At 39.9% G+C, this 25,594-nt stretch overlaps 1 protein-coding gene across 1 annotated transcript in view; it reads right to left on the minus strand.

Annotated features, from left to right (window-relative positions):
- Positions 1-25,594, minus strand: part of ppargc1b (peroxisome proliferator-activated receptor gamma, coactivator 1 beta) — a 180,341-nt gene that overhangs the window by 47,506 nt on the left and 107,241 nt on the right. The window contains exons 2-3 of the mRNA XM_057851110.1: positions 15,512-15,697; positions 10,639-10,845 (exon numbers count right to left, since the gene is read on the minus strand). Coding sequence (XP_057707093.1) covers positions 10,639-10,845; positions 15,512-15,697 — 393 coding nt within the window. The remainder of the gene's footprint in view (positions 1-10,638; positions 10,846-15,511; positions 15,698-25,594) is intronic.

Raw genomic sequence — 25,594 nt, forward strand, 5'->3', positions numbered from 1 at the left:
CACCTGCATCCGAGATATAAATACCTGGATGAGCACTAACTATCTTCTACTTAACCCTGAAAAGACAGAAGTCCTTATAATAGGCCCGAAAAGTGTGAGAGACTCTTTAGCTGCCCAGATAGTCACTCTGGACAATGTAAGTGAAGCCTCCAGCACCACAGTTAAAAACCTAGGAGTTTTATTCGACCCTGACTTATCGTTTAAAGCTCACATTAAACAAACCTGCAGAACGGCCTTCTTTCACCTGCGCAACATAGCCAAAATTAGAAATATTTTATCTAAAAGCGATGCAGAAAAATTAATTCACGCGTTCGTTACATCGAGATTGGATTACTGTAACTCCCTACTTGCAGCTTGTCCTAAAAGTTCTCTAAAAGGTCTTCAGCTAGGCCAAAACGCAGCAGCAAGACTTTTAACAGGAACCAATAGAAGAGAGCACATCACCCCTGTGCTCCAGGCCCTTCACTGGCTTCCAGTCGAGTTTAGAATTCAATTTAAAATCCTCCTTCTTACATTTACGACCATTAATGGGTTGTGGCCATCTTATCTCACCGATGCTCTGGTTCCATCCCGCCCCAACAGAACACTCCGCTCTCAGAATGCAGGTCTACTGGTAGTTCCCAGGGTTTCTAAAAGTACTGTCGGAGCTAGAGCCTTTAGCCACCAAGCCCGTTTTATGTAATCAGCTTCCAGCTAATATTAAAGAAGTCGAGACAGTCTGCACATTTAAGATTAGAATAAAAACGTTCATATTCGACAAAGCTTATGGTCAGCCTAGTTGAAGTCGGAGTATACTCACAGTTTAGTCTAAGCTGCACTAGAAGCTATAATGCTGGGGGAAGTACAGCCACTGAGTTCTATCTCGTTTTTCTCACTCGACCTACCACTTATCTTACTTTATTCCTATTTTACAATGTTAATATCTAGTTGTCTAGTCTCTTCATCACTAATCGCCCGGTGTCCCCTTTCCCCCCTCCCCTCGGGGGAGGGGCTATTTTTCAGCTGCAGCCTCCTGACTGTCCGGACCCCAAGCTGGATGGACGTCCTCGTGGCTACCCCCGTCTCATCTAGCTAGATGGACCCCTTCTTGTTCCTTTACTCCACTGCATCTTTACGGACTGTAACTTCGCCTGCTAACTCCCATTAGCAGTCCTGGGGCTTCCTGTCTATCCGTCCTGGGAGTGGATCTCTCCTGACTGTGGTACTCCCCAAGGTTTCTCATTTTTCTTCCGAAGACTGGAGTTTTTGGAGTTTTTCCTTGCCGACATGGAGGGTCTAAGGATGGGGGATACCCAGGACTCTAATTTATTTATTCATCTTTGTTGCTTCATTTGCTGTTTCTGATTGTGTATCATATTGCCTCTGCAAAGCCCTTTGAGACAACCTTGTTGTGATTCAGGGCTATACAAATAAAATTGAATTGAATGTCTGGTGACTGGGTGGCCAGTCCTGGAGGATCTTGATCTTCTTTGCCTTAAGGACCTTTGAGGTAGAGATTGAAGTATGCGATGGAGCACCATCCTGCCGCAGAATTTGTCCCTTTTTATGGTCAGGAATGCATGAGGCAGCTCAGATTTCTTGATATTTCAGACTATTTATGTTGCCTTCATCCCTGCAGATCTCTCGCACACCCCCATACTGGATCTAACCCCAGACCATGATTTTGCCACCACTAGGCATGTACCGGTTACCGGTTTCACGGTTTACCGTGGTGTGAAAACGTTGCGGTTTCAAGACCACTAAAATTTTCCGTCAGACCGTAGTACGGTATTCGCTATTTTTCATGTGTCAAAAATGCAGCCAGAAATGGCTTGGCGCGGCAGCGCTCACCCCCTCCCGTTTGTTGCTGTGTGTGAAAGTGACAGCCAGTGAACCCAAAAACAAATACTCCAAACATAAGGCGTACTTTTCTTCAATTTATTGAGCTCTCAAATCGTGGTAAGCGGAATATACAAAATGAATACATTTAAAACGTTGTACAGTTGTATTTTTCCATGTGTGAGTAGCTTCAACAGATTAGCACCATGAAACAGTTCGCCAAAAACAAAACACACATTTTCCTTTCAAATTCGATATACAAACTAACTAAAAGCTTACAAAGACGAATGTTAGCCTAGGCTTAGCTGGGAGAGCAACTTCGTCGAGTGTTACAGCTGCAGAGTGAGAAAACAAGCTTGATTCACTTGAATGAAGGGGATAGCATCAAAGATCGCTAATTGCGAAAGATGCTCTTGCCCTAAGCACAAATCCACGTTCGCTGGATCAAGGAGTGGTCTCACTCCCAATTTTTTTGTTTTGTTTTTTTATTTAGATGAAACCTTTCCACAACAATATTTACACTTTAAACTAACTTATACATTTCTAACTAACTTATTAACTTATGAATTCTTTATGTTTTTAACACATAGGCATGCCATCATGTAGACTAGAGCTGTCACAGTGGCTGAAAATGGCAAAACTTCGCTTGAGCTTTTCCACCCTCAAAAAAGAAGTCATGCAGTAGAATTTATCAAAAAAAAATTTCAGAAGTGTTTTTACTTTTTTATAGAAATTATTTTGTTCTTGCTCTAATCTTGAGCAACTTGAGCTGTGGCTGTGGGTTAGTCTATAAGTTATATTTATTTTAATTTTATTTAAAAAAAATATTTTTTTTGATAATTTATTTTAACAATATATTCATGTTCCAATTTGCAACTATGTTCTGAAAAATTAAAAAAAAATCCTGTTCAATGGAAAAAAAATACTTTTTTAACCCATACATCTCAAAATAACACATTTTGGAGCTATAGTTGCAATACCGTGAAACCGCGGTATTTTTGCCCACGGTTATCGTACCGTCAAAATCTCATACCCGCACATGCCAAGCCACCACCAAACTGCACTGTTTTTTGAGTGAATCTCGGACCCATGCTGGCTCCAGTAGGTCTCCTGCAATATTTGCGCCGACTGTGGTGTAATTCAATGGAAGATTCATCTGAAAAATCCACCTTTTGCCACAAAACAGTGAAGTTTGGTGGTGGCAAAATCATGGTGTTGAGGTAATTATTGTGGTTTGATTGATTAAATATTTGCTTGATTGATTGATTGAATATTTGCTTGTGCTTATATATACCATAATTAATACATATTGTCATATTTTTCTTATTGATATAACCAGTAAATGATTATTGCTTGCTATACTAGGTTGTAGTATAATGCTTAAGTGTTACAAAGAGTAAAAGAGGGTCGGAATGACAACTGCCTTGCTTCATGGCCGCATCATTGCGAGCATACATTCCTAACCATAAAAAGGGACAAATTCTGCAGCAGGATGGTGCTCCATTGCATACTTCAATTTCTACCTCAAAGTTCCTCCAGGCAAAAAAAATCAAGATCCTCAAGGACTGGCCAGCCCAGTCACCAGACATGAACATGATGAAAGAGGAAGCATGGAAGACGAAACCCAAGAATGTTGATGAACTCTTGCCAAAATTTGACCTTTATGTCTTCATTAAATGATTGATCTTTTTTCAGTGAAACAAATATGTTTTTGTACATTCAACATCATTTGGGAAGGTCTTAGCTTTCATATGAGCCATTTCTGAAACGAATTGACCAAATAAAAGTCAGGATATTAGCAAATGTTTCTACAAAATGAATAAGCAACAAGACTTTTGCAATGTACTGTATTTTGAACTACTTTTCAGGTGGCAAAAATGGCCTCCTGCTCAAAATTTTTCTTCCCCCAGAAAATCGGAATTTTAAACTTTCCAATAATGTATCACACATGCATATAGGACAATTTGAAATTTGCCACGTAAGTAATACATTATGTAATGCATGTAATTTGGAAAACAAGGATAACATTGTATGTTAATTCCCCCAGATCTGCTTTCTTTCTTTGTCATCGGTTGAAGTTGGCTAAGACCACAACTGTTTTTTTCCTCTTTTTTTTCCCCGACATTGCATTATTACAAGCTTCAGCGACTTTGACTTTTAATCATTTTCTCTTTCGCTTCCCATTTTTTCCTGCTACGTAACTCATTAACTAGCTCTCACCGCTTGTCTGAAGTACTATTGACCTCTCAATGTCACCAAAGGGCATTCTTTGGGCTGCACTTGTTTTATGTCAAAACACAAAACCGATGGCATCATGAGACTTGTTGTTTTGGCTCTAAACAAAAACCACTGTGGAATTTCACCTTGCCTAACCTTTTTATAGGTATGAACTAGGGCTGTCAAACAATTAAAATTTTTAATCGAGTTAATCAAAGGTTAAAAATTAATTAATCGTAATTAATCGCAATTCAAACCATCTCTAAAATATGCCATATTTTTCCGTAAATTATTGCTGGAATGGAAAGATAAGACATAAGAAGGATATATACATCCAACATACTGTACATAAGGACTGTATTTGTTTACTATAACAATAAATCAACATAATGGTATTAACATTAACATTCTCTTAAAGCGCTCCATGGATAGAAAGACTTGTAGTTCTTAAAAGATAAATGTTAGTACATGTTATAGAAATTTTATATTAAAACCCCTCTTAATGTTTCGTTTTAATAAAATTTGTAAAATTTTCAATCAAAAAATAAACTAGTAGGTTGCCATTGTTGATGTCAATAATTACACAATTCTCATGGTCATAAAATCAGTCGCACCCAAGCGCCAGCAGAGGGCGACAAAACTCCAAAAAACGCAAGTAACAAGTGCACATGACCCTGCACTGTCATTTTAATCTGTTTGAGCGGGGCATGTGCGTTAATTGCGTCAAATATTTTAACGCGATTAATTTAAAAAATTAATTACCGCCCGTTAACGCGATAATTTTGACAGCCCTAATATAGATAGATAGATAGATAGATAGATAGATAGATAGATAGATAGATAGATAGATAGATAGATAGATAGATAGATAGATAGATAGATAGATAGATAGATAGATAGATAGATAGATAGATAGATAGATAGATAGATAGATAGATAGATATTATCATTACTATTATTATTATTATATTATAATTTATGTTCACTGTTCGGTAGATGAGCTTTCTTATTAAGGTTGACCAATATATCGGGCCGATAAATCCACAAGATGGCATTAACATTATTATCAGTCTTTCTGTTAAAGGGATCCACAAGAAAGAATTGTAGTTCTTAAAAGATAAATGTTAGTACAAGTTATACTAATTTTATATTAAAACCCCTCTTAATGTTTTTGTTTTAATAAAATTTGTAACATTTTCAATCAAAAAATAAACTAGATACAATAAATACACCACAAGGTGTGAATGGCGAGTTTTAAATTAATTTAGATATCAAGCCAAATAGTGTTTTGTCCCTCGACTGACGCCGTAGTTTCCTGTTTACTGGTCCAGCCATTATAATTCACGTCATTTGAGTGATGGCTTCCCAATGTACAGTGGGGCAAATAAGTATTTAGTCAACCACTAATTGTGCAAGTTCTCCCACTTGAAAATATTAGAGAGGCCTGTAATTGTCAACATGGGTAAACCTCAACCATGACAGACAGAATGTGGGGAAAAAAAACAGAAAATCACATTGTTTGATTTTTAAAGAATTTATTTGCAAATCATGGTGGAAAATAAGTATTTGATCAATACCAAAAGTTCATCTCAATACTTTTTTATGTACCCTTTGTTGGCAATAACGGAGGCCAAACGTTTTCTGAAATTCTTCACAAGTTTTTCACACACTGTTGCTGGTATTTTGGCCTATTCCTCCATGCAGATCTCCTCTAGAGCAGTGATGTTTTGGGGCTATCGTTGGGCAACACGGACTTTCAACTCCCTCCTCACCCCGTGGCGTCAAAATGATAACAAGAACGGTGAGCAAAAATCCCAGAACCACACGGGGGGACCTAGTGAATGACCTACAGAGAGCTGGGACCACAGCAACAAAGGCTACTATGAGTAACACAATGCGCCGCCAGGGACTCAAATCCTGCACTGCCAGACGTGTCCCCCTGCTGAAGAAAGTACACGTCCAGGCCCATCTGCGGTTCGCTAGAGAGCATTTGGATGATCCAGAAGAGGACTGGGAGAATGTGTTATGGTCAGATGAAACCAAAATAGAACTTTTTGGTAGAAACACAGGTTCTCTTGTTTGGAGGAAAAAGAATACTGAATTGCACCATACCCACTGTGAAGCACGGGGGTGGAAACCTCATGCTTTGGGGCTGTTTTTCTGCAAAGGGACCAGGACGACTGATCTGTGTAAAGGAAAGAATGAATGGGGCCATGTATCGAGAGATTTTGAGTGAAAATCTCCTTCCATCAGCAAGGGCATTGAAGATGAGACGTTGCTGGGTCTTTCAGCATGACCGTGATCCCAAACACACAGCCAGGAGTGACTTCGTAAGAAGCATTTCAAGGTCCTGGAGTGGCCTAGCCAGTCTCCAGATCTCAACCCCATCGAATATCTGTGGAGGGAGTTGAAAGTCTGTGTTGCCCAACGACAGCCCCAAAACATCACTGTTCTAGAGGAGATCTGCGTGGAGGAATGATCCAAAATACCAGCAACAGTGTGTGAAAAGCTTGTGAAGAGTTACAGAAAATGTTTGGCTTCCGTTATTGCAAACGAAGGGTACATAACAAAGTATTGAGATTAACTTGGTATAGACCAAATACTTATTTTCCACCATGATTTGCAAATAAATTCTTTAAAAATCAAACAATGTGATTTTCTGTTTTTTTTTCCCACATTCTGTCTGTCATGGTTGAGGTTTACCCATGTTGACAATTACAGGCCTCTCTAATATTTTCAAGTGGGAGAACTTGCACAATTATTGGTTGACTAAATACTTATTTGCCCCACTGTATGTCAAATACTGGGATCCTTTTAATATATAGGTGGCTCCTTGTCCCCTCGGCCGACGACCGGCGGCTTGTCGCACATCCCCCCCGCCGGGAGAGCACTATACTCGGCTTATTACCCTCTTCATGTGCCTGATGTTCGGTCAAATTTTCCAACCCATCAGAAATTGCAACTTTGTGTTAAAAATAGCCGCGAATACAGCGATTACAAAGTCAACACAACAAACTTTCTTTAAATAAAGGACTACTAACGTTTAATCATGGATGCGCATGTAAAAAGCTCTCCTCATACACATTAGCTGCACGTTAGCTGCACAACAATTGCAGCCGCCCTCCTATGAGGCCATCTCACTGTTTACAACTTCGCCGTGTAGTAACGCATTATTTTGCCATATTGGTGTTAACCATCTGGCAGCTACATGCTCCTCTGACGTCCACCGGTTTGTCTGGCGGTCATTGTCCAGCTGCTTCCCCGCAAATGAGCCCTCTTCCTTTAGCAGGGGAACGACGAGCTCTAACTTGATCGCCTCCGGGCGGGTTGCCGATCGGTGAAGACAAATCAACAACCCAGTCGTCATGTGAAATGATCCGGGCTAGTTATGTGTGATTTTCCGCTTCGAAGACTTTGAAACATCAGTGGGTTCGGGTTAGCGTGTCGGCTAGCTGTCACGCCTCTTGGTTTGTTTACCTTCTCCGAAGCCGGGGAAGGGAAATGGCATAAGCCTGATTTAGGTGGAATAAAATATAATTCGGGATGCGACAGTAAAGGTGAAGTCGTCAGTTTTGACCATTATGGAGTAATTTTGCCATGTCATCCTGAATAAATGCAGTTTTATTATTTCATATTCCATTTAGCACAAGACTTATTTTTCACGACCATGCCATTTATTTAGCTATTGAGGAAAAATACTTCGATAAAAACAATATCCTTTAAAAATATTGGAGTACAGACTGAAACAATGACATTTTGCGGCTCTCTTCGTCGCATTTTCCTCGTTGTGAATAATTCCCCCTCAATGGGCTGCATACTAAATCAGATGAAATCGTGACTCCACTGACGTCATCCACCTGTTGGGGACGCTAGAGCCCTATAATGGTAGGCGTGGCTAACCGGCAGATTAAAATACTAATTTCTTGTTTTCTGCACTTTGCTAAATTGTTGTATATAGTCGAATCGTCTCAAAATATGATTCCAATTCACATAATAATGCTATTTAAGACTTTTTTTTGTCCTGCCGTAAGCACTTTAAGCCACGCATATCTTCAAAGCGTTCCTAAAAATTGGCACATCCCTATGCTATTCGCGAAAACAAAGCTGATAAACATATTGCTAGAACACATATTATGAATTTTATTTTTTAAACTTTTGATGTTTTTCACGCTTCTGTGATCTATTCAGAAAATCTTTGAAAATTAGCACGTTTTAATTAAGATTCTAAGTTTCATAAAGCAAGTTAAGTTTCATAGAGCAGCTCTTGCAAACAGGTCATACAAACGGTGATGCTGAGTGAATATTTACGCTCCAGCCATTTGGGACAAAAGCATCTTTGTAGTCCAACTCCAACACATGGATACACACACAAAAAGGTCCTTCAAACTTTAGTGAATGACGAGTTAGAGTCCAAATATGAGAAAATACAGTGGTACCTCTACATACGAAGTTAATCCGTTCCAGGACCTTGTTTGTAAGTCGAAATGGTCGTATGTCGAGTAGGATTTTCCCATAGGAATACATTATAATTCCATTAATTCGTTCCACAGCCCAAAAACCTGCACTAAATCCTTAAAAAATACTGCTGGTGCTATTACAAATGGCAATTACATGTAGCAAAACAAATAAATTATAAATCAAAATTGGAATAATATAATAAAAAGAATAATAATAATTCCTGTAATAGTGAAACGAATCGGGTTCTAATAAGGCGGACGTTTTTTTGTGTACCTGAACGCACCGCGGGGCTGACGTGCCTGGACGACCGGTGAGCTTGAGTTTCACTTTCACTTTGAGTGTTCTCTTGAGAACACCGTCAATTGCGGCAGACAGCAGGCGTTTTGTTTTGAATAAGTTGTGAAAGAAATGATGAAAACGTGGCGAAGCTGGCGATTTCTTTGGAGATGTTACCACAATAAGAATTGTCAGCTTAACTTATAAAGACTGGCGAACGATGGTCGGACGAGGACCATGGAGATGTATTGTTGAGCCATTTCACGGATGCCCACCCCACGCTCATATTTTTCTGTCATTTGCATCTTCATTTAGAAGGTAAGCATCAACTTTTTCCTTGTTTCACCACCTGTACCAACCTTTTCTGAAACCTGTGTTGATTTGTCACACAAGAAAATCCGCCGTGCATTCGTCTGCGGTGCTGCCATTGTCGTCGTATTTCGAGCATGTCGTCGGATGTAGAAACAAATGGCGAGTCAAATTTTACGTCGGATGTCGAAAAGTTCGTGTGTCGAAGCGATCGTATGTAGAGGTACCACTGTATTAGCATTAGAGATGTGATGCTAATCGATCGGGTCCGATCACGTCATTTTCAAAGTACCGGAATCGGCAAAAAAATATCGGCCATGCCTTTTTTTAATATATATATATATAATATATATATATATATTATATATATATATATATATATAATTTTTTAAATAAATCGTTTTCTAATTGTATTTAACATTACAGACATAATATGTTACACTCATAAAGAGTCTTTAGTTTAGGCTTAAGGTAGGGTTATCAAATTTATCCCGATAACGGCGGTAATTAATTTTTTAAAAAAATGTATCACGTCAAAATATTTAACGCAATTAATGCATGCGCTGCACGACCCACTCACGCATTGTCGCGCTCAATCTGTAATGGCGCCGTTTTACCTATATAGAGAGATAAAAGGCAGCGTAAAATGAGTAGAGTGAATTTTGGCAGCCTTTGGAGCCTGTTTTTAATTGGCTAAAGCCTTACAATCCCTCTCCCTATGATTAGAAATATCATGGGAAGCAATGTGGGGAAGCAAGGTAGCAATTGATCTTTTTCTTAACACCTTATGTTATTTCCCGCAACGCAGAGAAGATAATATATCAATTGGTAGCACTACGCACAGTGATGGTTCCACTTCCCATCATGCATTTGGGCATGGCTACAGTATCATTTACTGAAAGCTCAACAAATACACTAGATGGCAATATTTAGTCACAATATACAAAGTCACAAGTCTTTCTATCCGTGGATCCCTCTCACAGAAAGAATGTTAATAATGTAAATGCCATCTTGAGGATTTATTGTCTTAATAAACAAATACAGTACTTATGTACTGTATGTTGAATGCATATTAGTCCGAGTTTTATTCATTTTTTTCTTAATGCATTGCCAAAATGTATATGATCGGGAAAAATTATCGGGAATGATTGGAATTGAATCGGGAGCAAAAAAAAAAGGAATCGGATCGAGAAATATCGGGATCGGCAGATACCCAAACTAAAACGATCGGGATCGGATCGGGAGCAAAAAAACCTGATCGGAACAACCCTAATTAGCATTGTATCTGGAGTCTATCAAAATGAAGGATATTTAGCGTCCAAGGGATTACTCAGGTCCAGGAAAAGAAAAACAAAGTTGGATTCCTGGAAGTGTTAGGACTTTGGGGAATAACTGAGGGGTCAACCGGGAGGGAGAGGGACAGTCTGTTAAGGCATCCCGCAACGACGTGTGAAATGTGAACGGGAGTGCACACTGGTGTGAAACAAACTACCGTAATTTTCCGAGTATATGCCACTACTTTTTTCCTCCTGGAAACGTCAGACAGGAAAGTGGTCTTACCAGTGAGGGGTCCTCGGTGTCCTGTGAGCGTTTTAAGTGGTTTCCACTGACAGAAAGCTGCCGAACGTGGTCTTGGTCTTTCTCATCCTGGTCAGGCTCGTCCTCTCCCAGGGCAGGGAAGACAGAGAGGCCGCTCACCTCGGAGTCCACCATGCCGTCCAGGCTGTCCGTCAGAGCGGCCAGCAGTGCCGCGTTCTCCTCTTCAATCTGGAACACAGAGGAAAACACTAGAGATGTGACAGAAAATTTGGCGCCGAAAAGGAGGGTGCAGCACTTCACATAAGTGACACAACTAGACACTGCTACTAGAGATGTCCCGATCTGATATTTGGATCGGATCGGACAACGATATAGGCAAAAAAATGTGCATTGGTATCGGATCGGCCGACACGGAAAAATTCCAATCCAGACTTCCGATCTAGTCCGGTCCGGGTTTTCCAGCGCACCACTCTACATAATCCATTCCAATTTTTGCTTCAGTTTCCCTAAAATCCGGTCCGCATTTTACGGCACACCTTCAACACACTACATTACCGTCTCCCAATTTACCGAGAGACATTATCGGTAAAAATGTCAGCTGTGTGGGATCATTTCACCTTAAAGGACGACAAAGACGAAGAGGCAGAGTGCAACATATGCCACAATAAAGTCAAGCGTGGTGGTAAAGCTGTAAGAAGTTTTAATACAACCAACCTAATCAAGTATTTCGCGAAATACCACCACAAATAATATAAGGAGTATGTTAAGAAAACCGAAGACAAAAAGAAAGGTCCTACGCAACCAACACTGGCAGAAACTTTTGCTATGCGTGACAAACTGGCACTCGACAGTCCCAAAGCCCAGGGAATAACAAGAGTCATTGCCGAAGAATTCATTCTGGATGACGAGCCATTATCTCTCGTGAGTAAAGACGCACCATCCAACACTTACAACCAGTGTACAACATGCCCAGCCGTCATTACATCCTTGAGCGATTCGGCCGTGGAAGATTCGAGAACGATTCACAAACATCCAAATTCCCGATTATTGAAATATGTTGAGTAAAGCGGAACTAATACACAACGCGGTCTTCGGGACGCAATGAGAAACGGACCGCATTGCGTCCCGAGAGTAAACATCATGGTTGTCATAGACCCGGGTAATGCCAATGCTCAACTCACGGCTTTAGCTCAACTCATGCCGCTGGATAAAAAACACAAGAATACCTGACTGCTGCTGACAGCCGCTACAAACTACGTCAATATCGTTTTACTGTAGATAATAGATATCATATGTATATAGAACTAGATGCAAAATGACAGACTCGACGGCGTTAGCAACATTGAATGGTCGCTCTTGAATGGTTTAAGTCTTACCTAAATGAACGGAGTTTTTGTGTGAAAATGGGCAATTTCATGTCCAAAAAGGCATCGCTTCCAAATGGGGTTCCCCAGGGATCTGTTCTCAGCCCTCTTTTATTTTCACTTTATTTATTGCCTCTTGGTTCTGTTTTTAGAAAACACGGCGTTTTATTTCATTTGTACGGTGGCCGAGAGGTGTCAGGCGAAATGCAAAGTCCAAACACTTTGCAAATAGAAAAAAGCACGAACCCAAATTGTAAACGCTTTGCAAAAGAAAAAAAGCACGAATGCAAACTGCCACAACACGATCCCCAATTCCTAAAGCGCGATTGCAAATAGGCAAAAGCACGAACCCCAATTGCCATAACACGACAGCAAATGGCTCGCAGCACGAATGCAAACTGCCACAATACGATCCCCAATTCCTAAACCGCGATTGCAAATTGGCAAAAGCACGAATCCCAACTGTCACAACAAGACAGCAAATAGCTCGTAGCACAACAGCAAACGGCTCACAGCACAGCAGCAAAATCACGCAACACAACGGCAAGAGGATGACCCGGAAGTTTAAAAAAAAAAAAAAAAAAAAGGACGACACTTTATATGTGCTTTGTGACCAACCATCTATACGGACCTCCATTAAATTGCCCCCCACCCCCCATCAGATGCAAATTTATATAAAATGATGTCAGTCGTTTGTGCTGCAACGGTTTTGTGGATACAGTATTATGCTTTTATTGAGATATTAATTTCGAGTAGTGACGTCACTCGTAACTTTTCCTCAGTTTAGCTCCCGCGGCTAATGGAGCGTACCAACTCTCTCAATAACAGAGGGGTGTCCAAATAACTAGCACGATCATAACACAAATTCGGGTCCATTTTGCAGTAAATTGGGGGCTTAGAGGGACGTCATCACTCAAAATCAATATCTCAAGCCCCCAAATTTACTGCAAAATGGACCTGAATTTGTGCTATGCTCGTGCTAGTTATTAGGACACCCCTCTGTTTTGAGAGAGTTGGTACGCTCTATTAGCCGCGGGAGCTAAACTGAGGAAAAGCTACGAGTGACGTCACCACTCGAAATTAATATCTCTATAAAAGCATAATACTGTATCAACAAAACCGTTGCAGCACAAACGACTGACATCATTTTCATATAGATTTGCGTCTGATCGGGGGGGAATTCATGGAGGTTTTTTTTTTTTTTTTTTAACTTCCGGGTCATCCTCTTGCCGTTGTGTTGCGTGATTTTGCTGCTGTGCTGTGAGCCGTTTGCTGTTGTGCTACGAGGTATTTGCTGTCGTGTTGTGGCAGTTGGGATTCGTGCTTTTGCCAATTTGCAATCGCACTTTAGGAATTGGGGATCGTGTTGTGGCAGTTTGCATTCGTGCTACGAGCCATTTGCTGTCGTGTTGTGGCAATTGGGGTTCGTGCTTTTGCCAATTTGCAATCGCGCTTTAGGAATTGGGGATCGTGTTGTGGCAGTTTGCATTCGTGCTTTTTACTTTTGCAAAGCGTTTACAATTTGGGTTTGTGCTTTTTTCTATTTGCAAAGTGTTTGGACTTTGCATTTCGCCTGACACCTCTCGGCCACCGTACATTTGTATGCTGATGACTGTCAGATCTATTTTCCATTGGCGCAAAATGGCACTTTCTGTCAACTTATTGAATGCCTCAACGATATAAAGTCGTGGCTCTCATGTAATTTTTTAAGTTTGAATTACAGCAAGTCTGAAGTCATGGTGTTCAAACTGAGTAGCCAGGCCTCCCTGAATGTTGACCTCAGTTCATTGTCTCCGTTTCTTAAGAATTATGTCAAAAATCTAGGGGTCCAATTTGATTCTGATTTTAAATTTGAGAAGCAGATTTCTTGTGTTGTTCGGGACTGTTTTTAACAGCTTCGCCAGATTGCTAAGGTGAAATCTATTGTTTCACGCTCTGATATGGAAAAATTGATTCATGCTTTTGTCACAACTCGGCAGGATTAAGGTAATTCTATGTATGCAGGTGTCGGTCAGGCGGCACTGGCCCGTCTGCAACTTGTACAAAACTCTGCTGCTCGACTCCTTACTAGAACCCGCAGGCGTGAACATATCACCCCAATTTTAGCATCTCTTCACTGGCTCCCGGTACATTACCGAATACATTTTAAGATATTATTATTTGTTTTTAAATGTTTGAATAATCTTGCGCCGCCATATCTGTCAGAACTGCTTCAGCCTTACAGTCCAACCAGAACCCTCAGATCAGCTGACCACCTGCTTCTAGTACTCCCAAGATCAAGGCCGAAGCTTAGGGGTGACCGTGCATTTGCGGTGATGGCGCCCAGGCTGTGGAACCAATTACCACTTACTATTAGACAGGCCCCCTAACTTACGGATTTTAAATCACGTCTTAAAACATTTTATTTTTCTTCAGCTTTTAATGTGCAATGACAGTTTATGACCTCGTCTTTTATTTATTTTATTTTATTTTATGTGTTTGTTTTATCTTTCAAAGTTGACTTATTTTGCTGTGTTATGCTATGTAAAGCACTTTGGTCTCCTTGGCGGATTTTTAAATGCGCTATACAAATAAAGTTGATTGATTGAGTGATTGATTGATTGAAGTATGGAAAACTAGATGAGTTAGTAAACGGCCGCCATCTTAAAGCAGGAGACTTCCCTAGTAGGCTGTTGTGAACCTTCCAAGCGGACCTAATTAACTTTTTTATCTAAAATACTCCTAAATCGGCAAAATTTTGACTTGAATCTATCTTCAAAACAGTTTCAAAACTTTCACATGTCGAAAGTAGACAGAAGGGAAATTATGGAATAACGGGAGCAATTTTAACAACTTTAACAGTTGATTCGCAAAATTAAATGAATTGAATGTAGTTTAAAGCTGCTGATACAGAATGGGGACTTGAGTATTTTATTTACTGTTTTAAAATGTTAACTTGATACTGAAATAGTCGTTTATTTAAACCTGAGAGGCTTTTTATACAATTATTGCAACTAATGAACGAAACATTAAAAGCATCTAATAGCTTGATGGGTTTGTGGGATTTTCTACTGAGGTTATTTGTGTTTTGCTTTTTTAAGACGGTTTACAATATTATTTGCACATTTTACTGACTGACTATGCCATTTCTGTTTGTTATTTATAATGTTTTGTGTTTGTCACTAAATAAACAGGTCACTTTCTTGTTACCAACCGTTGTGTGTTATTCAAACTCACCTAATTCAGCTGGCTAGTTTTTATCAAGAGTACTAAAACCCTTTTCAACATGAGTCTGACAACTGAGTAAGGAGGCTAAATAACTTTAAACTTTAATACATGCTCAGATAGGCCGATATCGGTATCGGCCAGTATCGGTACCGGATCGGAAGTGCAAAACAATATCGGTAACGGATCGGAACTGGAAAAACCTGGATCAGGACATCCCTAACTGCTACGATGCAGGCTAACTACACATAAAAATGTTACACATTGTGAACATGTGACGGAAACTATGGCGCATTTTCAAATGTTTCAAAATATCAGCCGCTCACCTCAAAGAGCTCATCGGGGTTGCTGTACCGAATGGAGACCGGTGACGCGTCCGCCGCCTGGTCGCTGCACCACTGAAGTTCGCCCAAGCAGTTGACGCTGTCAAAGTCGCTGGTGTCCAGCTGTGAGAGGTCGATGTCGGGAAAGTCGGTATCCAGGCGGTCTGAGCACACCTCCTCTTCTCCATACTGAACACACAAAAACAAAAGGGGTCAGCATAGACCAATATACAAACTTCCACACAGGAATAAGGATTCGTGCCAGCAACAGCGTTTGGTGAAAGTATAAAATAGCTGATAGATGCCAGAGAATTCACAGGTTGATTTTACCATTCACGCAAAACAGCAACTTGGAAAACGACTTCAACCATCTACTACAAGTCATAAATTTGAAAAATACAGCTTTGAAGGACTTCGGAAGGTGCAGAATCATTTGAGGCTTGACTGCTTCCCGCATTGTTTGCTGCCAGTCACTGGGAAAAATCCCACAGAGCTAGTGTTGCACCAATACCGATACTAAAATGACATCATGGGTATTGGCAAAGGTGACTATGCGCTGGATCCGGCGTCAGTTCACCAGATCCACAGAGCAATCACACCCGACTCCGTCACGTTCATTTGTAGTGTTAGCCGCTAGCGTTAGCCTGTGGCCTGGCTACCAGAAGAAAGCACTGAAAGCATCCTTTCCTGAAATTGTGAGAACTAGGGAGGACAGCAGGTGAAAGCCCGTCTGGAACCCGCTAAGAGTTTACTTAATGTCGGGTGAAAATTTGGCGAAGCTCCCTTAAGCTCGATTCCATCACGTTTGCTTGTAGCGTTCGCCGCTAGCGTTAGCCTACCGGGCTTCTGTTTGTTTGGCTTCCTGAAAACTACGTGACTTCAGACGTAAGCACACCGTAGCACACACATAGCCGAACAACACAGAGTCAAAGCGGGATGAAAAGACTATATTTTCTTGTTTTATTAAATTACCGAATTTACCGACATGGTCAAAATTACGTCGGTCATTATGAAGAATTTCGGTATCGGTAAATTTTCGGTTTATCGCCCTGCTCTTGCCCATTGTTCAAAAAGAGGCGGATGTTTTACGAAATTGGGCCGAAATTTGCGTTACACCTGGCCCATGTCAGCGCCAGTTATATTTTGCTATCAGGGAAGCACTGAGAAATAAAATGGCAAAGCTGTGTAATATGTACTTTTCAAAATCTAGTTTCCAAGCGTTGGTCGCCCCACCTAAGATGGCGGACAGCTATACAAAAGGAGTCGTGTGGCGTCCATTCATCCTTATTCTGTGAGTTTAATAGAGCTTATCATTAGTGGACGCCGAATCCATTTGAACCGCAGTGTTCAACACTCGTTCTAGCGCTATCAATGGCAAACAATGAGTTAAACGTAGTATCAGATACAGCAGGGTTTTGGAATCGGTGTCAGGAGCCAAAGAATGGTAACGGTGCATCACTACACAAACTGAAGACCAGTCAAGTTAGGCTTTCACACAGTCATGATTACGTATTGACACAATGACAAGAATCAATGCCATCTACTGTTGTAGCAGTGATTTTCCACATTGCAAGCTAACGGCCTTGTGGCATAGAGTCATAAACACATGGCACATACACATTTCTAGCCACGTTATTGTGAAGCTATGAAAAAAAGGAAGTAAACTGTGTGACATAACAAGAGTAGTCTGGTTTACGAAAGACATTGAATAACAAAAAATGGAAATACTTGGAAACACATTATTATATCATTGTTGCTTGTTAGCATGTTCTTTATGCTATAGTTAGCTGAATAACTCTTAATAGCTATGTTATGTCAACATACCAGGCCCGTTCTCAGTTCGTTGTTTATGCGTCATGTAACATTAGCATACCGTACACTTGTTCAGCCTGTTGTTCTCTATTCTACTTTTATTTTGGATTGCCTTTCAAGTAGGGCTGTCAAACGATTAATCGTAACTAATCGCAATTTAAACCATCTCTAAAATATGCCATATTTTTCTGTGAATTAATCGTTGGAATGGAAAGATAAGACATAAACATTCAACATACAGTACATGAGTACTGTATTTGTTTATTATAACAATAAATCCACAAGATGGCATTAACATTATTAACATTCTTTCTGTTAAAGGGATCCACGGATAGAAAGACTTGTAGTTCTTAAAAGATAAATTTGAGTACAAGTTATAGTAATTTTATATTAATGTAAAATTTTCAGTCAAACAATAAACTAGCTCGCTATTGTTGACATCGCCAAGCGGGACGTCACATGGGCTGTTTGCCGTTCTTCCACAGTGTCTTTAACTACGTAAGGTAGTGATTGAAATACACCACAAGGTGTCAATGGCGAGTTTTAAATCAATTAGAGATCTAGCCAAGGCAAACTCTGAGTAAGTTTTATGTGTATTTTGCATAGCTATTTTGATTGGGAAAGCCAGTTCTCTTTGCATTGAGCGTTTTTCTTTTGGTGAACATTATTATTTTTTTCACCGATAGGAATATTATTTTTGTTGGGCTTTCACTAAATGATACTGTAGCGACTTAACTACTCCGCCCAAATGCATGATGAGAAGTTGGGCAACCATGACTGTCAGTGGTGGCTGCAAATTGTATACAGTATGTTCTGCGCTGTGTTCAATTAAGCGTGTTAAGAAAAAGATCGTCTCCTGTGAGAGATAGGAATATTATTTTTGTTGTGCTTTCACTAAATGATACTGTAATGACTTAACTGTTCCGCCCAAAAGCATGATGGGAAGTTGGGCAACCATGACTGTCAGTGGTGGCTGCAAATTGTACACAGTATGTTCTGCGTTATGTTCAATTAAACGTGTTAAGAAAAATATCGACTCCTGTCATTCTTCCCCACGTCGTTCGCCACAATACTTATATTTGTTGTGGAAGAGTTGCCAAAGCTTAAGCCAATAAAAGGTGGTCCAATGAACGCCTGTGTCCACTCGCCAGTCTCTCTCAATGTGCTAAAACGCCGTCATTGTAAACTATTTGAGGCAACGCATGAACGGGTCATTCCGTGCATAGGTTAATTGCATCAAATATTTTAACGTGATTAATTTAAAAAATTAAGTTACCGCCCGTTAACCCGATAAATTTGACAGCACTACTTTCAAGGTGACGTGTCTGTTCTTGGTGTTGGATTTCATCGAATAAATTTCCCCCTAAAAATGCGGCTGATATGTTTTATTTCTCTTCATTTTGCATTTTTTGGCTGGTGCGAAAAATTCGGTAGTTAAGTAACAACTGCTTTGCAAAATTATATTCATTCATATGTAGAGTGTTAATGTGAAACACAGCCTGAATTGTACATTGTTCCTAGAGACAACAAAAAGATGAGTGTGCCATTGTATGCTAGATGAGAACATGTCTGCTGGTACAATGAAGCACGTAATGGGGTCTGTTCCTTTAAAAGACACTTGACCTTTTAAACCAGAGCCATCTGTGCTAAAATGTGCCTAACTATAAAGTAATAACCTTTAGAAAAGGTTTTCATGTTTAAAAAACTGTTTAAAAGAACCCAATAGTTCAGTTTTTTTTTTCTCAGAGTTGTCCCATAATGACTTTTAAACCGATATTGTCCAACTCCAAAAAAATCCGATACCGATATCAAAACCGATACCAATATATGCTGCTGTGGGCCGGCTGGATGCTTTAATAATGATAAATGTAACAACTTCGAGGTTTTCCAAATATTTATTTACTTATACTTATTTGTTGATTTGTTTGGGTTAATAGATAACACTTCATCTGACAGCGGCGTCATAAGACTGTCATAATTATGACATGACTATGATGGGCATTACTAAATGATCTTGACAGATGTCATTAAGTGTCATCTTGCAAATTATGTCACTAACTCCATTTATGTTCAGCTTGGATCTTTTAAATCCATTCGAAAGTGAGATAACTTGCCAGATGACACTAAATGACATCTGTTATAAGCATTCATTAATGCTCGTGACAGTGTCATTTCATAATTATGATTGTCTCATGACAGTTTTATGGCGCCACTGTCAAATAAACTGTTAACAAATATTAGAGCTAGCAATTAATGAAACAACTGGAACAGTAAATGAAGAATATAAACTAAATTACAAATCCACAAAAAACATATTAGCTTATGTTGGCCTTAACAGGGAGCATTTGGATTCACTCATGTTAAATAAGTTATGTCATATTCTCTGTTGCCACTAGAGGGCAGTGTAGTCACCCACATCAATAAACCTAAATGCAAACACTTTCAAAACAAACCATTATTACGCCACTCTAATTAAACGATTACTCGAAGCAGCAAAATTTGATTTGAAGCTTTTTATTAATCAAATTACTCAAGTTAATCGATTAATTGTTGCAGGACTAGTCAGTTTCACCTAACAAGCTCATTTCGCAACATCGATCATGAATAGCCCCGCAAAAAAATTTCGAAAATGCTTGAAAACACACAGGAAGTCATCCGATATGTTTTGAAACGACCATTTTATGTTTTTCCATTTCCAAATACCAAACTATACCTGCCCGTGTACTGCGGCGTAACCGTTTCACTAAAAAAGGAACGACGGAGGCAGTCGTGACTTACTCGAAACGAAGATGGGATGAGAGGAAAAAGAGAGCGGACGCCCTCCATTAGACACTCCCATTGCTTCATCTCCTTCCAGCTGCTCGTGCAGGTGTGTGCGTGTGCATGTGCGCGCCTGACACTCTCTTAGCATGCCGATCACATCCCCGCTCGCTCACGTGCGCCCTCGGCTCGCTGGCGAGGCACATCCTTCTTCTTCTCTTTCATCTCACCGAGCACGCATCCTGGCCCAAATGTGAAGCGAAGACCTCTGCAAAGGCCCCACAATCCTATTAGGATTGGCAACCACGTGCGATTGGTCCTCACGTCACTCACACATTTATATATAATAATTAAGCAGTTTTTTGGGAGGGATTTACCATCTAAGACAACACTTTTGGATAAATGTCTTGATTTCATGAGCAGCTTCTGTTTTCCTTTCAAATGCAGAGGAACTGATATGAAAGCTGCACTGAGTCACGACTCGGGGCGAGAACGGGGTGAGATACGATTATCTCGTAATATGCCGATACAACAATTATCGATACACGGGTCTGAAAATCAATAAACAATATTCCACGAGAAAAACATGCTGTTTCTAAATGGAAGCTCATTTTTTTCACTGTTGCTATCTGTCAAAAACTTTTGGGTCATTTTTTATAGTAAAAATAAAGTTGGACGAGTACTTGTTCAACTTGACTGCCAAGTTCAAATATCGAAATAACGGGAATTGCAGAATTGCAGGGAGTTTTTCGAGCGAACCGGAGAAAATTTCCGTTTGCCCGTAAACACGGATTTTTTCCAGAAAAAAAAAAAAAAAAAAAAAACAATTTCAAAACGTAATTTTTGTCCTAGAATTTTTCACCAAATCACAAACTTTACACATCAAACATTCCAGGATGGCAAGGGGCATAAATGTTGTATACAGAATTTGAAACGGTTCCCCCAAAATTTGCCCAAAATTTACCCATTCATTTCTATTGGGATGTCATTGACAGCCATGTATGTTCAAATTTCCCATTCATTTTCAATGGCAGGAAAAAAAAGTTCCGACCATTTACCATGACATCCATTGACATTCAACTGGTGTCCAAGAAGTCGATTGACAGCCATTCATATCCATGCCATTGACTGACATATAAGTCCAAATTTTCCATTCATTTCTAATGGCATTTACGTTGCATTGAAGCCCACGTACACAGATGCCAATGAGAGCTATGCACGTCCATGCCATTGACGGCCATGTACTATATGTCGATTCTATTGATAAATTTGACGCATATGCAAGTCGATGCCAGTGACTGCCATGAATGTCCAAATTTCCCCTTCATTTTCAATGGCAGGAAAACAAGGTCCTTGTGATTTTTTACCATGACATCCCATTAACATTCAACTTATGCCCGAGTAAGACGATGCCATTGACAGCTATTCACGCCCATGCCATTGATGGCCTTTTTTGACAATTGACGATTCTATTGATGCCAATGTACTTGGATTCCATTGACGCATATGTAAGTCGATGCCAGTGACGGCCATGTATGCCCAAATTTCCCATTCATTTTCAATGACAGGAAAACAAAGTTCTTGTGATTTTTGACCATTTACCAGGACATCCCATTGACATTCAACTGGTGTCCAAGTAAGTCGATGCCATTGACAGCCATTCACATCCATGCCATTGACAGCCATATTCGTCCAAATTTCCCATTCATTCCCAATGGTATTTACATTGCATTGACAGCCTCGTACACAGGTGCCAATGGCGGCTATGCACGTCCATGCCATTGAGGCTATTTATGTCTATTCTTTTGATGCTAACGTACTTGGATTCCATTGACGCATACGTATGTATGTCGATGCCAGCGACGGCCATGTATGTCCAAATTTCCCATTCATTTCAAATAGCTTTTGTATTGCATTGACGCCCATGTACACTGATGCCAATGAGGGCTATGCACGTCCATGCCATTGACGGCCATGTATGTCGATTCTATTGATGCCAATGTACACTGACGCCAATGAGGGCTATGCACGTCCATGCCACTGACGGCCATGCATGTCGATTCTATTGATGCCAATGTCAATCAATTTCATTGATGCATGTGTAAGTCGATGTCAGCGACGGCCATGTATGTCCAAATTTCCCATTCATTTTCAATGGCAGGATAACAAGGTTCTTGTGATTTTTTACCATTTACCATTACATCCCATTGACATTCAACTGGTGACCAAGTAAGTCGATGCCATTGACAGCCATTCACATCCTTGCTATTGACAGCCATGTACGTCCAAATTTCCCATTCATTTCCAATGGCATTTACATTGCATTGACACCCATGTACACTGACACCAATGAGGGCTATGCACGTCCATGCCATTGACGGCCATGTATGTCGATACTATTGATGCCAATGTACTTGGATTCCATGGACGCATATGTAAGTCAATGCCAGTGACGGAAACGTAAGTCGATGCCAGTGGCGGCCATGTATGTCCAAATTTCCCATTCATTTTCAATGGCAGAATAACAAAGTTTTTGTGATTTTTGACCATTTACCATGATTACATCCCATTGACATTCAACTAGTGTCCAAGTAAGTCGATGCCATTGACAGACATCCACGTCCATGCCATGTATGTCCAAATTTCCCATTCTTTTCCAATTGCATTTACATTGCACTGACAACCATGTTCACAGTTGCCAATGAGGGCTTTGCACATCCATGCCATTGACGGCCATGTATGTCAATTCTATTGATGCCAATGTACTTGGATTCCATGGACGCATATGAAAGTCAATGCCAGTGACTGCCATGTACTGTACGTCCAAATTTCCCATTCATTTTCAATGGCAACAAAAAATCTTTGTACCCAAATATGACAGCAAAAGGTCATGTCCCCGAAATGTCCTCAAATCAGCAGGAAATGTCCCCAAATCAACCTGAGCTGGTCTTAGATCTGTATCTACCACAGCAAAGCCCCATAGTAATTTCTGCAGAAATTGCAGTTTCTAGTTTCTATTTAGTATAATTACGACATCACATGAAGCCAGCATAGACACAGCAACACTACATTACTGTAACATTTTTGTAAACAAATGCGTGTCTTTCTGAATCCATTCCCTGTCCTTGACAACGATGGACATGTAAACTGGGGGGACTGGTTTTGAATGCTAATGTTTCAGTGCCATTGACGGCGTTACACGTCCAATCCAGTCAAAATGAATTGGATGTCTCGGACCGTCAATGGCAGCCATTGAGCTAACGTTGACACTATTCTAATAGAAGATTTTTGTAGCAACCTCTTTGTTCTTTTTCTTTACTATATCGATAACCTTCTGGGCTACAGAGTATCGCGATATATCACCTTTTTGATATAGCATAGACTTCCTAATGTATTGACGGGACACGGGGCCGATAAATAGGGGGCCTGCATTGTTGGCGAGGCCATCAAAGCTGACCGAGTGGAATCACAGACAAATAGCTTTTTTTGTCAAAAATTATTGTGAATAAATGCTTAAATCCCTTAATTATTTATAGATATGGACGTAAAACAGTCTCAGTTCTTGGTTAAAAGCAAAAAAAAAAAAGTGCAGTTAGGATTTATTTTACGTAAATATGTCGATGCTAGTCTGTAAGTGAATGTAGCTAGCGGCCGCCTTGTGTAAACAGACGTTTTCCAGTGAAAATTCTTGTGAATAAATGCTTAAATCCCAGATTTTTTAAATATAAATATGGACGTAAAACAGTCTCAATTATTGGTTAAAAGCAAAAAAAAAAAAAAAAAAAAGGTGCAGTTAGCATTAATTTTACGTAAATATGTCAAAGTACAATGCTAGTCTGTTAGTGTATGTAGCTAGCGGCCGCCTTATGTAAACAGAGCTTTTCCAGTGAAAATACTTGTGAATAAATGCTCAAATCCCCGAATTCTTTATACATACGGATGTTAAAAAGTCTTGATTCTTGGTTAAAAACAAAAAAACGTATATATGTCGAAGTACAATGATAGTTAGTGATTGTAGCTAGCGGCCGCTTTATGTAAACAGAGCTTTTCTGGTGAAAATGCTTGTGAATAAATGCTTGAATCCCTGAATTCTTTATAGATATGGACGTAAAACAGTCTCGATTCTTGGTTAAAAGCAAAAAAAAGTACAGTTAGCATTTATTTTGCGTAAATATGTCAAAGTACAATGATAGTCTGTTAGTGATTGTAGCTAGCGGCCGCTTTATGTAAACAGAGCTTTTCTGGTGAAAACTCTTGTGAATAAAGGCTTGACTCCCTGAATTTTTTATAGATATAGTGTAAAACAGTCTCGATTCTTGGTTAAAGCAAAAAAAAAAAAACAACAACAAAAAACGAACAATTAGAATTTATTTTACATACATTTTGCGAACTATGATGCCAATGCAGTAGCAGCTAATTTCTCACATTGATTTTTTTCACGTTTTAAAATGCATGCATTGCACCAAAAATATAATAATTACATTGAATCCTCGAACAAATCACTCCTAAGACAATCCTTCCTGTTTGTATTTGGTATAAGTTTCGTACTTTTTCCACAGAAGTCCGGCATAAGATCATTGCATGCGTGTTTGTGAATAGGTCCTCTAGATGTGGGCGGCCCCCTACTTGAAGGCGAGGTGCAGTGCATGACCGATCTGACCCATCAATACCACTATGAAGTCTATGGATATAGTATATTATATTTCAATGTGTATGAGAATGCGATTAATCGCAGTTTACCCAACAGCAAAATCTTATTGTAGTGTCTGAACTGCAACTATCGATCCTCCGTGTATAGTCGTCACCATCTGTTCTTCGTCAAAGGTAAGCGGCCCTCTGAGAAGCAGGCGTTTAAATTTAGCGGCGTGGGACGTTGCAGAGGGGCCGATCAGCCGCGGACGTGCTTCTTTTAGCGCCGTTAGCACTCCTGCGTGCAGGCAGGCGAGCTATAAATAGCGCGGCTTTCATGCGCCGTTGTCTCGGTGTTCGCCCTCTCTTTTTTTCCCACTGTTACATAGAGCAGAGCTTGACCACACATGGAAGTCAAGATTTTTCTGCTAATAATACACAGCAACAGCTAGGAACGTCATGGGAAAATTAGAATAATCTTTAGAAACTAGATTATTTTTGTCGAAATGTTTAGTTCGATTGTACAGGTGGATGCTATCATGAATAACTAGCAAAAAAAATGAAAGCATGTTCAAGTGGGTAGTGGATTTTAGTTTTAGTCTGGATTGATGTTGCACTTTTAAAAGAGCATTAAATACGAATACAAAATACAATTCCCAAACTATGCAGAATTGTACTTTCATTAAAAAATAAATTACAATACCTGAGCTTAGCCTCGAACAGTAAAAAAAAAAAAATGAGGATCTAAGTACAACAAAAGAAAAATTGGCTAACTTGCATGGCAAAAGTCTGCTAGCTTAAATGCTATAAAATACAGAAACTTTTTATTTGTAATGCGAGTTGAAGAAATGACCCAAATTTCTATACACATAAGCCCCGCTTAGC

Source organism: Corythoichthys intestinalis, chromosome 11, assembly GCF_030265065.1.
Source record: "Corythoichthys intestinalis isolate RoL2023-P3 chromosome 11, ASM3026506v1, whole genome shotgun sequence".
NCBI classification, from domain to species: domain Eukaryota; kingdom Metazoa; phylum Chordata; class Actinopteri; order Syngnathiformes; family Syngnathidae; genus Corythoichthys; species Corythoichthys intestinalis.